General features: G+C 44.4%; 1 protein-coding gene across 1 annotated transcript in view; it reads left to right on the top strand.

Moving 5' to 3' along the window:
• Positions 1 to 1,082: 1,082 nt before the first annotated feature.
• Positions 1,083 to 14,555, top strand: part of CLCN7 (Cl-/H+ antiporter 7) — a 57,319-nt gene continuing 43,846 nt past the window's right edge. The window contains exons 1-7 of the mRNA XM_085890422.1: positions 1,083 to 1,160; positions 9,096 to 9,188; positions 9,325 to 9,408; positions 9,501 to 9,566; positions 10,877 to 11,010; positions 11,292 to 11,400; positions 11,618 to 11,698. Of these exons, the coding sequence (XP_085746548.1) occupies positions 1,083 to 1,160; positions 9,096 to 9,188; positions 9,325 to 9,408; positions 9,501 to 9,566; positions 10,877 to 11,010; positions 11,292 to 11,400; positions 11,618 to 11,698 (645 nt within the window). The remainder of the gene's footprint in view (positions 1,161 to 9,095; positions 9,189 to 9,324; positions 9,409 to 9,500; positions 9,567 to 10,876; positions 11,011 to 11,291; positions 11,401 to 11,617; positions 11,699 to 14,555) is intronic.

Genomic DNA, 14,555 nt, shown 5'->3' with positions numbered 1-14,555 from the left:
CACACACACACACACGACATCTCCACTTCCCCCCCCCCCCCAAAAAAAATGATTAAGAACATAACAGGAAAAAGTGCAAGAGAAATAACTAGAATAAGACTAATGGGGTACCATCCCGTGAGGCTTTGTCCCCTAAATATATGAAACGAGTCGGGGGGTTTAATCGTGCTGCCAGAGCGGTTAGTCGTACACTTGGACGAGACACATTGTGTGGAGTACATTGAGTGGTTGGTACTGCATTCCGTGGGACACACTGAGTAAGTAGTAGGAGCAACACTGTCAGAATGGTCAGTGAGTAGTCGACTAATTTGATCAGGGACAGCAACAGAAGCGTCGGCGGTACATCGTGACAAAGTAGAACCACCGGTGTCCTCACTTGAGGGGGTATTGGCCTGCATGGGAGGAATGGTCTCCCCGATGTGATCTCATTTCGGGTGATATGAACGGCCATTAGGTGAGCGCAGAATCTATAATCTCGGTTCCTCACAACGTCAAACGATTGTCGCTGGTTCCCAAATATCAGATCTCCAGTTGGCCAGGATACAGAGGTGAATTCTCATGCACAGACGTGCTGATCAGGGTAAAACTTCTGATGTTGTTGTTGATTTGCAAGCTCATTATGAACAGCATTATCTGAGTAGGTACAATAGATTTCAACTTCCTGCTCATGAGCAATCATGCTGGACTATCCAGTGTGTGACCGATCTCTGTCGAACGCCACACGAGGAGGGCAAGTCCGTAGTCTGTACCTACATGTTTACACTTCTTCATGGTCTCTTTGATAGTTTCTACATGATGCTGAATGTCGGACTGGGCATACAGGGGACTTGATGTCACAATATCATAATTCCATGCTTTTGCAAAGGTTAGAAACTCAGCACGATCAAAACGTCCACCATTATCACTCATGAGGCAATCGGGTATGCCAAGTTCAAAGAAAATACCCTGAAGACACTGAATAACAATATGACTCGGGCGCAGATCAGGAAGTCTTTCTTAAACAGGAAACTTTGAATAGTAATCGCACAGAATATACCACTGAGCATCGTCAGTTTGGTATAGGTCGGCAGCAAGCTTACCCCATGACCTTCACGGAACCTCATGCTGGAGCAATGGCTCCGAAACACGTGATGGACAACCAGAACAGAAGACGCTGGATGGTATCGGCTTGATGGGGCCTAAAATGTAAGCAGATGTTGACTGTCAGCATCAAGTAGTTTCAGCCCAGTCGCCGGACATCCAATCAAGCTTCGAGAAGTATTTAGCTCTTAAGTCGTTGGACTTCTGTGATTCCGCCAGGTCAAAGCACGGTTTCAGTGATGAGGAGCTAGGAAGTCTCGAATGCCACCGTCCTTCTTTGTGATATATGTCAATGAACTAACCAATTCAGCTTGTTCCTCTATATGCCTAATAATGCCAAGAGGCTCCATGTTGTACAACTCAAACTTAATTTTATCCTTCAATGCAATGGGTGTTTGGCAAGGCACATCGATGTGAGGGGGCACATTTGGAACAACAAGAAGTTTTACGTGTGGCCTCAAACTCACCAATATGGTCGAATTGTTGAGGATGTGTCGCGGACACATTCTCTACACTGTTGTGTAAGGGGTTGTTGTACGGCACAGTGAGGGGTGACACCATTCATGGTCTCGCATGATGGAAGTCCGAGGATGTCTGGACCAGGTACATCAACAACAAATGAACGAAAAATCACTCGTAGCATGACACTTGGCAAAACAGAAGAAAGTAAAATGGAACGTGGTAGAGTGCATACCTCAACCAGGTGGAACAGTTCACGTTTTGTATCCCACTGATGGACTGGATCTGAACCAAAATCTAATCCGCTTGTTCTTGTCACCTAACTAACTCATCCACTTAGTTTTGTCATAACTCGTCCACAACTTTTTGAGGTATTATGATGTATATTGTTACGGTTGTGGAGGTAGATGGAGCAATTTCACAGCAAAGTTATGATTGTATAGAGTTGTTTGGTCCGTGGACGTGTAGGAGACATTTCGATGTAAATTAAGTAGGGAAACTATGAGCTTAGCTGTTACTTGTCACCATGCGGGGGGTGGTGCTGTGTTAATTAGGTAGGGATTAACACCAATTTCCTCCAGTATGTAATTGCCCCCCTTTGACCTTTTCCTACGTTTTTGCATTTACAAGCCAGCAATTTGGAAGAGCGGACAGTTGTCAGAGGACAGAGTTGTGAGAGGAACATGGCTGAGACGGAGGATCTCGTTTTTGCTCTCCTCTCGGCACGACGAAATAGCTGCGCGATTCTCGTGTTCGTGCTGGTGAATTTGCAGCGTGCTGGGCAAGACACTAGCCATTCCTGTTCGGCTGAGCCGTGAAGTGTGTACGTTTCTGAGGAGGGAAGAAGAGCGTGCCTCGTGGCCTGAAGACGGGGCCTCGGTGATCGTCTCGTTGTGTGGTCGAGGAAGGTGGACGATCGTTGTGAGCAGACCTCGTGTAAGAGAGGAACATTCAATATATTCATTCATGAGAATATGCTGCATGGCAATTGGTGAGCCCTGGCATTAAATACCGCCTCACAAATCACCTCACAAACGTTTCCCGCCCAGAGAGCGGCTCGGCGCCATTTTAGGCGCATCTTCCCGCGCAGGGCGACGTGGCTTGACCCCAAAGTTCAATAAAGACCATCTCTGGACAAAACTAAGTGCCAGAATAAAGGGAGGATTTTCATTTTTCCCCTTGGCTGTATTAAAGTCCGTGTGCAGAGACGCCTCGACTTTAGGCTTTAATTTATCTCATGTTTTATTATTACACTTTGAATTATTACTATTGTAAATATTTGACTTCTTTTCATTAAACCCCCGTATTTATTTTCAGTTACTTGTGTTATCTATTAGTTGTGGGTTCGAGTACAAACCCCTTGTGCCTTGCTTCCATCTGCTCCGTCCGTGCCGCCCTTTTCCTCCCGCACGTGCCATAATCTCCTAGGATCACGTGTTCGCCTCGAAGGAAAACCGCTCGGCGATCCGGCCTGGTTTGTGTTAATCACCCGTCCACGACAATTGGAGCGGGGGAATTAACATAACCACCAGGGCCACGACAATATATAGTTTTTGGCTCTATCAATTTTAGAAACTAGCCCTGTGTTGACCTTTTGACCTTAAAAACAATTGGTGGTTGAATTCAGTGACCTGATATGCAAATCCTCTTCATATTTGAAGTCGATCAAATGATTAGAAATCTCACCTAACTTGTTGACCTTTGACCTATGTTGACCTTTTGACCTATTGATCTCAAAATTAAATAGGATTCTGTCGGACCAACAACTACACCATTTGTTGAAGTTTCGTGAGATCGGTTTGAAATCGTAACCTGTCGAAGATTAAAGGTGGGAGGACAGACAAACAACAGGAAGTGATCAACATACTTGTCAAAAAAAATTATTTATTTTTTTGCCAAGTAATGAGTCTCCATCTCAGTTGACTCCTTGAACTTTGCGTTAGATGTGAACAATATAAACGCAGTTGATAGTAGTTACATTGTAAGCAGTAAGGTTAACATTAACGATTGGGTGAAGAACTTTCATATGATGAGGATGTTTTTTGCTGAATCCTCTCTGGCAACATCTGATTGAATATGTGCAAAGGGAGGGTATTCACCTGGGTACCCTTGTCCACCTTTAGGGCCAATAGGTGTGTGCCTGGTCTGTTGTGAAAACGAATGGTGACTTGAGTAAATGCTTAATCTTGTGGAGTAGTTCGAGCATTGATCGCATTGAATGCAAAACAATCATGGTCAGCACTGTCCATGTTGCTATGTGTTCCCTGAGACTGACACTGCTCATGTTGTTTAATAATTCACCGTCTGTCTGTCTGTCCATCCGTCTGTTCCCAGGTACCGCAAAAACGGCTGAACCAATCGCAACCATTTTTTGGGGTGTGTAATCCTGGGACCCCTGGAGTAAAATAGGCATAAATATAATAACATGACCCCCTTAACAGCTCCCAAAGGGAGCGGGTGCTTCTAGTGTTATTTACTTTAATAATTTATGCATTTCACGAGGTGGGGCCCTGCACGTCCCTGTCATTGTCCCTGTCATCCTCCCTGTGAATGTTGTGAACAAGCACAGCTTGGTACAGTGCCCTGCATGTATCATTTTGAACGAGGCAATGATCCCTTCTAATCGGGTGAGGGTTTCTACGATTCTTACAACATGCCAGTTTTGTTCTGAAAGTAGAGGCGTTGGTACATTCCTCGTTGGCATTGCTCACACTGCCACTTTGAGGGGTCGTAGAAGTGTTCATGGTTTGGAGCTGAGCAAGGTACATGGACGGAGCTCCACGAGCTCGTCCCAGCTCCAAAACTTTTGCCACAGTGAACGGTTTATCCTTGGAAAGGAGGTCTTTGAAACTCCAGGATGGGGATAGTTACAATGTTCTACGATCCCTTCACTCTCTTCACTTGTGAAAAAGTCAGATTTCTTTGCTCACCAAAAACAGCGGCTGAGGAAGGAATCCAATGTCTCACCCGGTTGCTGTTTTATAATTGCGTCGTTTCAGCCATGACACGTGAAAGTTGTCCATAGGTTCCAATTCTTTGATAAATAGGTTAAATATCTAGTCCAGATCCTCCTGCGCATCAGTCAGGGTCCACGAGTTGTATTTTTGAAGGCCAGCTTCCTCGACCTGGAGGAGGACTGTGTGACTGTTCTCGGCAGAAATGTCCTTCACGATGAAGTACAACTCCAAACATTGTTGGAACAACCAAAAAGCAATGGCTTGGTTCAAAGCATCCCAATTCATGGATGTCACAGGAGGGGTGGACATGATCGCTGAGTCAATGTCGTTTTGTTTGATTTAAAAAAAAAATCCTGCCTAGATATCAGCTAGAGCAGGAAAAAATGTTTCCCGCAGCCACCATGCCAAGTTTCGATGTTTGATACCGCACGTGAAAAGGCTGAATGCCTAAACTCGGTGTTTGCTTTGCAATCTTGTGTCCAAAACCAATCACTTTCTCCACCCACTTTACCCAGTTGCACCCAACTATCCCTGGACTCTGTGTCCTTTACTCCTGACAAGGTGGAGAGCTTGCTGTCCAACCTCGACTCATTCTGCAACCGGTCCAGACGGCATCAGCCCACGTGTCCTGAAAACCTGCTCCTCTGCTCTTGCTCACACTCTCTCTCTTCTATTCACCCTCTCATTTGCTCAAGGTCATCTGCCATCTGCTTGGAAATCAGCAAACATCACTGCCCTGCATAAAAAAGGTGCAAAAACATATCCCTGCAACTACAGACCAATCAGCCTTCTCCCAATCATCAGCAAGATGATGGAATCCATCATCGATTCAGACATCAAATCCTTCCTCTTCTCCAATGGCCTGATATCCGATCATCAATTTGGTTTCAGACCAGGTCACTCTACCCTGGATATGCTGCTTCTGCTCCCCCAACAATGGATGGAGGTCCTCAATGCCGGACATGAAATCGGAGCCATATCCCTCGACATATTGTGTGCTTTTGATGAGGCTGAGTTCTTGGGCCTCTCACTCTCTCACCGCATGCAGGTCGGTGGTCTTTCTGTCTTCTACCATCTCCTCTCCAGTCTTGCCCCCCCTTCCCCCTGTTCTCTCTGCGATTTGTCCCCACCACATTTACGCAAGGCGCTCAAGGTCCGCCAACAACCCCCTTCTGGTAAAACTACCAAAATCACGAATCACTGCTCACCTTCACTCTTTCATTCCTCTTTTTTTTCCCGCCTTTGGAATAAACTCCCACATTCTGTTCAATCCCATTCTTCCCTCCAGGCCTTCAAAACAGCTGTTCGCCACCACCTCTCGTCATCCCCCATCCAAATCCTTGATGTTTTCTACCCCCGTGAATCCACCCCAAGCCCACCTCCTTCAAATTCCCTGCTTTCCTTCTTGAAAGTCCCTGTAACGTCCATCTTGTATACCCCGTGTTCCCCACCCCATCCCTCTCCCTTCCACAGATCTCCTGATGTCTCTGTACCCCACTGTTTTGTCCTTCCCATTCCCGCCCCCCTTATCTCATGCTCCCCCTTGCTGTGCGTTGTGTGTTCGCTCTTATTCGAGCCTCAACATGGTGGATAAAAAAAAAATAAAAGTGATCATTGAAAACGAGGATGTAACATTCATGTATGACGTGATGATCCCATCGAGTTTGAACATAGAAAGCAAAGCATTGCCACCGGATATATGTTTTTCTGCACTTTCTTGGGCTTATGGAAGGGCTGTCAGACACAAATCACGTATGCATGCAGACTCAGACAGCAGATTACTTCGGACTTCACATCAGCCAAGTAAGTGTTGGTGGCACCATTTATTGGTTGAACTTTTCTCTCCAAAGTCAGGGCAGCTCAACGTGGAAGAAATCTCCCTTCCTACAGAATTTGTCCCTGCTCTGTGCTCTAAATGAGGAAGCAGCACGTTCCCTTTTTACAGTCTTTGGTATGACTCGGCCGGAATTGGAATGTAACTGCGGACCTCCCAGATTCAGAGCACATGCTCTAACCACTATGCCACCTACACTTTTAAGGTCACCCAACAAAGCAATGCACCAAGTGCAAATTGGGGGAATGTCATGTCCAATTCAGTCATCATGAACCCGTGCATGATTGAAATTTCTATCGGAAATAGATCATTGGACTGAAGGCTGCATCAAGTGGAAACGTGCCTTTCCGACAAGGAGTCTTCGAGGCGGGTGGTGGCCACGGTCGTTTCAACATGACTCGCTGGATTCGTACCGGGCAACTGGAACGGTCTTGCGTTCGCAACAATATATAAATTGTGTGCAAGTTACGACCCCAGTTGTTAACATAATTTCAGCTCGATTTGCAAGTTTTTCTGATTAAACCGCATTTGGATGATTGACTCAAATATCTGAAACTGTTCAAAAACCAAAGGCAATTTTTCAATATGGTGCTCATGTGGTTCACATTTCCCAGGCTTGCAGCCGTTTCTGAATGAACTCAGGACATTGATTGGAAATGTGAATGCAGAAGGTTTTTGTTTTTGAAAGTCTCCCTCTCCCTCTCCCTCTCCCTCTCCCTCTCCCTCTCCCTCCTAGTTGCATCATTGGTTGGGACGTGGCTATGCTGCTGATGCAGTGCCCCCCTTACCAGTACACTGGTACTCATTTTGCCGACCTCGGAAGGATGACAGGCTGAGTCAACCTCCTGGTGTATTTAATTCAGCGGCCAACGGGGCTTGAACTCAGGACCCTCAGATCCCAAGCCGCCACCCTAACCACTAAGCCAACACCAGGCTGTTTTGAAAGCGTCTAAAACTCATGGAGAAGCTTGAGACATCGGTGTAATTTTTATGTGAATTGCAGACACTCGCAAAGAACCTGTCCTTGCTCCTCGATTAATTTCCCCACTTTTATGATGTCTATGGTGTATTTTTTTTTTTTTACCTCCATCTACCTTCACCACTGTTTGTCTGTCTGTCTGTCTGTCTGTCCGTGAGCAGGATATCTCAAAAAGTTGTGGACGGGTTTGGACTAAACTTGGTGGTCTGGACATATCGGGTGTTCGATAAGGATAAATCGATTCCATTTCAGTAAAGATCCTGATACGCATCTGGATATGAGAATTTTTTGAAGTGATTCTTCATCATTGAGAGATGGGGCAAAAATGATACATCGCACGATGTTTCAAAACTTTGTGGACGGATTTGACGAAACTTGGTGGACGAGTTGGGTAGATGACAAGAACAAGCCAATTCGATTTTGGTTGAGGTCTGGCCTATCTGTGGACTCCAAAGCATAAACTATTCAGCCTGGCAGAGATATGCACTCTTCTAAGTGCCGTAGCCTATTGTTGGCTCAGTGGTTAGGGTGGCAGCTTGGGATCCTAGGGTCCTGAGTTCAAGCCCCGTCGGCCGCTGAATTAATACACCAGGGGGTTGACTCAGCCTGTCATCCTTCCGAGGTCGGCGAAATGAGTACCAGTGCCAGTGTGTGTACTGGTAGAGCGGCACTGCATCAGCGACACAGTTGCGCCTCAATAAATGATAGCTACCCCGGCAGCTAAGCTGCCGTACGACCACCACCAAGTGCCGTTCTTTTTGACTTGTAATACCCGCTTCCACAAGGTGGCGCTATACATTACACATTTCCATAGAGATAATTGGGGTGCATCCCCCACCCTAAACCCGGGTGGCTATGAATTTTTTTTTTTATCCCCTAAAATTTCCTGGGTACATCCTGAGTACAAACACAAATTTTCAACTTATTCCTTCTGGCAGTTTAAGAGTGCATTTAAGTCAAACAAGCACACAAACAGACACTTCTCAAAAAGTGGACTGCACAAATCAACACCGTGTATGGGATTTGAACCGGTGGTCACAGCATCATGAAATACAGGAGACATTTAAAATGTTTTATGGATGACACTTCTCCATGACATGTCAGTTGGTGTGCGTGGGTGCATGTGTGTGTGTGTGTTGGAAAAACGAGACAGTTATTATGATTTTGAAATTCTGATGTACCATACTGTTACAGTGTGTCGGTGCTGCCGAAGCAGTTTCTTGACAAGTGTTATACTGCGTGGTTTGTCATCGCCTTCTCAGCAGTAAAGGCAGGAATTTGGAATTAATTCAGGGTGTTGGCGATAGCTCGCCTACTCTTCACGAAGGACACCATCGGATCTTAACGTCTACCGACGGGATGCCTGGTTTAAAGTCCTCCTGAGGGATGGCACAAACATTGATGGATCTCGTTGCCTGTGAAGCACCGGGATGACAGTTTATAGCTGGGTCGGGATTGAAATCCAGGCTGGACATTTTAGAAGTGCATGTGCACATCTCTAGGCCATCCTGTTAGCCCATGATAAATTGGACTTGATTGATATGAGCATGTCCTGTAACTTGTGTCTCTCTTTTAAATCTTGCATCATAATGGTGGCCAAGTTCATCCTGATTTGCATTTTGCTTTGTGTTTGACATAACTTTCATAAAATATATGTATATATATATATATATATATATATATATATATATATATATATATATATATATATATATATATATATATATATGGATCTTTTCCCATATTACTGTGAATATACTGGTACCTTCGCTGTTTCTTCTGGTAGTGTATTTTTACTGATAAGACTTGCAAATGTTTCCAGGCCAGACCACAAGGCTCTCCTGAGGCAGTAGAAGACGATCCTGAGGTCACCAGTCAGGTGAGCTTTATACCTGCCATTCTACCCATTTATCGACTTATTTCACTTTACTTGCAGCTGTGAGTGCATGCTTCATTTTTCATGAGATCGTGATGCTATTTTTCACTGCCTGGACCACACACTATGTTCTTTACAGGATGATAAGATCCAGAATGTGCACCCTCCCAGCAGTCCCAAGGAGATTCCTCACACAGAGAACCTTCTCTCACTCAAGTATGAGGTAGGTGTACCTGTATTACAAAATGGTGGTCGGACGAGTACCGATTTGAGATGGTGACAATGATATTGTTCATGATGACGATTGTCCCACAGAGTTTGGATTATGACAACTGTGAGAATCAGTTATTCCTGGAGGAAGAGAGGAAAATTGGACCGAGGGTATGTTGAGTTGGAGGAGTACCATTACCAGCTTGAGCCTGTATTTATGTTTAAGTGTTGTTACTAATCTTGATTATTAAATATTTCTGGTCAAATCGGAATTGGTTGTCCCAAGCTTAAAAGTATAAAAAATATTGTTATGGCCCGGTGTTCGCCATGAGAGGAAGTTCTCTAGTTCCTCCAGAATGCCTGGTCCTGAGCCCGCCAGCCACGAATAACTCAGTGGTCCAGTGTGTTGCTCGTGAACCACGTACGCCGATTTGATGCTACCAAACCTGGCAGGGTTCTAGCTGCTCTGTGCGTTACCTTTCCGGTGGCTTGGCAATTATCAAGGGGGGCTTGCACCCTTGATACGTACTTGTCTTTTCTTATTTAATCAGGTGCAGCTGAGCGGAGCTGCCAAGTACGTACCGACTAACGTTGTAGAGCCAATCGATTGGATAGAACGTTGCGGCTAATAAACATGCGACTGTGCACGAGCTGGTTGATAGTTAACCTACCTAATCCACCACAACGCATATTCCCTTTCTAACTCGTTGGACACAAGGGAAGGACTCTATCTGAAACAAGTAATAATGAAATGACTATCTCTGGAACCGCTATATGTTGTGTACCATTGCCTTCGGGGTCTCAGTTCTCAGACTCATCACAATATTATCCTCCTCGCCATCAGGTCAAATAGCAAAAAATGCAATTACGGGCATTTTTTTTAAAATGAAATGTTTTTGCAAGCAACATTGGGGACGCATGAAACATGTAACGGTTTTTTTTTTTTTTTGATTCGACCCCTGGTTCCTGCCCCAGGGGGTGACTTAGGGTCACAGGGGGTCAAAAGAGAAGAATTGTTTTTTTTTTAACTCATAATTTGATATTGGGTCATTCCTGATGGAACTTATTGCCATCTTTCAACTTTGCTTTATGTGGGAAGTGTTTGGATTTTCAATGGCATAACATTGACGTCACTGCTGTTTAATTTTAAAAGGGGGAATAACTCGTCCTTATGGACGGGATAATTCCCCCAGAATTGGTGTATTTTAGTATGATTTGTAATACCCCCTCTCACTGGGAGTGATGCTCTGCCATACACATTTACATCGAGAGATTTAGGGTCCTCCCCCTGACCTTGAACTCCCAGGAGTATGATATTTATTTATTTTTATTTTTTTTGAAACCAGCTAAGATCTTCCCATGCACAACCCGAGTACAACCACCATTTTTCGATTAATTCTGTCCAACACGCACACAGACAGACACTTCACAAATTACAGTATTGTGATGACACCCCCTGAAGGCCTTTTTCTGTGCACCAGGGCTTCCGGGTTGTGGAGATCAGCAGATGGTTCATCTGTCTGCTTATTGGCATTCTCACTGCGCTCATTGCCTGCATCATTGACATCATTATTGAGAAGTTTGCAGACCTCAAGTACTTGGTTCTGAAGGACAATATCCTCCAGTGGTCTCAATTTTGCAGCAGTATATACTGTATTGTGCTTTGTTTACGGAAATGCATTGAAATTGTAACACCGGATCGAGGACGCAGCTGCTCCTTGAACATTGAAATACTTCATCGGTTTCTTCTCTCTTTCGTTTTGTTTTATTTTTGCTTTGCTCAGTTTATTCGGTTGCAACTTACAGACCTTGTCCGGCATGTCGAAGACACCCGGACTTGACACGTTCTCGTGCTTCCTTTATTTCGAGGTGAAACCCCTTGACCAGAAGATCAGAAATCGATGCGTTCACGTTAAACGGGGGTCTCTCTGTGTCGCTGGTTATTTGGGCAACCATGAATGCAGGAATCGTCATGCTGGGCTCCATCCTCGTTGCCTTCGTCGAGGTTGGTGACAGATCTCGTAACCTCCTTCATGAGTGCGGTTGTAATATGATGCTTATTTTATTTATTTGTTTTTTTTTAACGAAACGTGTGCTTCGGCGGCTTTTGAAAGATGTTTTCGGCCTCGATAATTTAGATGAAACCGCAGCACACGATTCACGAATGCACCAATTTTGGCTTCCGCAGTATTTCTCTGAATTTGTTCGGAATGATTTTGCAGCCTGTAGCAGCTGGCAGCGGAGTTCCACAGATAAAATGTTACCTGAATGGTGTGAAGATTCCACACGTGGTACGCCTCAAGGTGAGAGCTGTTGCCAAATTGACGAGTTCCATGTAATATTTTTTTTACCTTTACGATTTAACATTTGTACTGAAATCCAACTTTATTCTTGTATACCATCGTGAGGCAAATAAAGGTGGTGGGAGAAGGGTGGGTGGGGGTGGTGGTAAGAATGTGCAGCAAAACAAGAGAATGACTTTCGACTGGAGTTGTAACCGTTCCAATGTGTTTGTGTGATGGAAATCCTCATTTCGTGAGTTAGCCATTGAAGTCAGGTTCATTTTATGGCCTGAATGTTGGTGGACAGACTGACTTGTTGATCGATTGTATGTGGCTGGATTTTAGTGTTGTTGTTTTTGACTGAAGAACTGAAAAGCAATGAATTTGCAGCTTAAATATGAGGCAGTGAATATAGGTTTGGCATTTTGGATGGAAGGGCATCTTAATGCCAAACACCATCACCACCACCACCACCACCACCACTCAGTGTGTGGACCCAACACATTTTAGCTTTTAATACTGCCTGAGAGTTACCTATCAGATTGCAAGCAAAGATGTGTATGCTCACACAGTTTAATCCCACAATACAAACAGGCAGTTTAATCGTTTAACCCCCCTCCTCCCTTCCCCCACCACACTGACCAAGCTGCTAGAGAGAAGAGAGGGTCGCAAACTTTCAGGAACGTTGTTGTCATGACAATGATGGTGACGGACTGACTTGTTGATGTACAATTGCAAACAATTTTATTCTGATTGTGGCCTCCACTACACCCTCCCGTCATTCTGGTGGCTTTGCAACAAAGTGCTGCCAATTCCGATGAGAGAGTTTTCTGTCTTATCTCAACTGCAATCGGATGGACGACGATGGTGACCAGGTGGGGATTTCAGTGTTTTAATGACTGTGCGCGAGGGGTTTTGCGTGTCTGGAGAAGGAGGGAGGTGGCAGGGTTGCTCTTGGCTGCAACAGGCTTGGCTGCAATTGATATTCAAATTGTGTCACGACTTTCTGCCTTCAGCATTGCTATCAACAGCACCAGGTGATGTCACTTTGCAACAATATAGCCAACATTTGTACAAAACACAGTGGAGTTTTGTAGTGTTTTGTGCAAATGTTGGCGATACTGTTGTAAGTGATATCGCCTCGCGGTGTTTCTAACAACGCTGCCTGAATTTAGAGTTTTCCATATAGCAGTGGATACCTCTTCAAATGAAGTGACGGTTGGGGTTGAGATGCATCACCAGGATGGAAATATTTTCAGTGCTTACTTTTGAGGGCAGATTTCCTTTTTTGTTTGGTATACATGGTCGACGCTTGTGGAAGAGCTGGAGCAGAATGGAATGGAAGAACGTGAAAAGGGGGAAACGGCAACATCAGAGTGTAAGTGAGACTGAGAGTGTGATCAAGAGGAGGGAAGAAGGGCACACGGGGGTGAACAAGCTGAATGAAACGCAGCAAGAAGAGGAAGGGGGAAGTGGAGATGAAACGGAAAAGGAACAAACCACCAACCGACAACTGACAAATGAAAAGGGGGTGAGGGAGAAGTGGGAAAAAAAATGCCAATAAAAAAGGAGCACTTGGGAATGGGGTCATTTGGGGCTAGAAGAGATCATGAATATGAATATGGATTGGAGATGAACTGAGGGTAGTGGTGAACAGCTGCCTTTCAGTCCTCGAAGAAGGAGTGGTACCGAACAGACTGGAGAAGTTGGTTCCACAGGCAAGAGAAAAGAGGAACAAATGAGTGGAGGTGAGCAATGAGCCTGGATTTTGGGAGTTTAACAAGAAGAGGGTAACTGGGAGACCATGTACACTCAGCATAAACCTGGGAGGGACAGAGCCAAGAGAGAGAGAGAGAGAGAGAGAGAGAGAGAGAGAGAGAGAGAGAGAGAGAGAGAGAGAGAGAGAGAGAGAGAGACAAAGAGCAGAAGGAGCAAGACCAAAATGGAGGCGGTAGAATACAGAGTCTACCAACCTGTCTGTGATCGTGCAGAATGTTACGTACTTTTGCAAAAAAAAAATTTTTCTAAAGAAGGAAAGTATGTAACTTTTTTTTTTTGGTAAATTATGTCTTAGCAAGCTGGAATTCCATTGGAAACATTTTTTTTTTTTATGATGTCATTTGGTGGCCATCTTGAATTTATAAATGGCCACCATTTCAGAATTATTTTGGCCCATAACTTTAATGTTGAGAAACCAACTATTCCTTGCAAACTAACACTTAGTTGGTGAGTTTCAGTTTATATTCACAAGAAATGTTAAAGAAGTAACCTTTCAGAATCTTTCGAAAGATATCATTGCCACTTTGTGTGAACAAAAAGCCAGTCAAAGGTTTCATCTTGTCACCTGGGTGGGACATTGTTCATGTCACGTACTGTTTATAAAAAGTTCAATTGCTTCACTTATACATGACAGCCGAAGATAATGGTATCTGAACTTTTTGGAATATGCACCATGTATCAAATCATAAAAGAAAGAGCTGAAAGAGAAACTGTCACTCCGTAAATATAAAGAGCTATGAGGAAACTGTATGTCAATTTTTTTTTTTAATTAGTATGTCAAGGTCTGCTGAGAGGGAAGATGCTGCTGCCTGCCCGTCTCAAGGATGAGGGATGATACGGCAGACGGTGGAATCGTTGGCAAACAAATAAGCAGGATTTTCCAGGGAATCCGAAAGATCACTGATGAAGATTAGGAACATGACTTGTCCCAAGACTACCTTGGGGCGCTCCAGCCTTGACACAGTCGGAATGGCCCAATATTTCCCAGGAATGGGTGAAATAAAATTGCTATCTTGAAATGTCATGTTTCTATTATTTCTGTTTAATAGTTTATAATAAAAAGAAACAAATTGCATTCAGGTACATTGCCTATAAACAC

Source organism: Eptatretus burgeri, chromosome 8 (genome assembly GCF_056783735.1).
Source record: "Eptatretus burgeri isolate ZD-2024b chromosome 8, Ebu_testis_v1, whole genome shotgun sequence".
In the NCBI taxonomy this organism is placed as follows: domain Eukaryota; kingdom Metazoa; phylum Chordata; class Myxini; order Myxiniformes; family Myxinidae; genus Eptatretus; species Eptatretus burgeri.
This window is presented reverse-complemented; position numbering and strand designations above follow the sequence as displayed.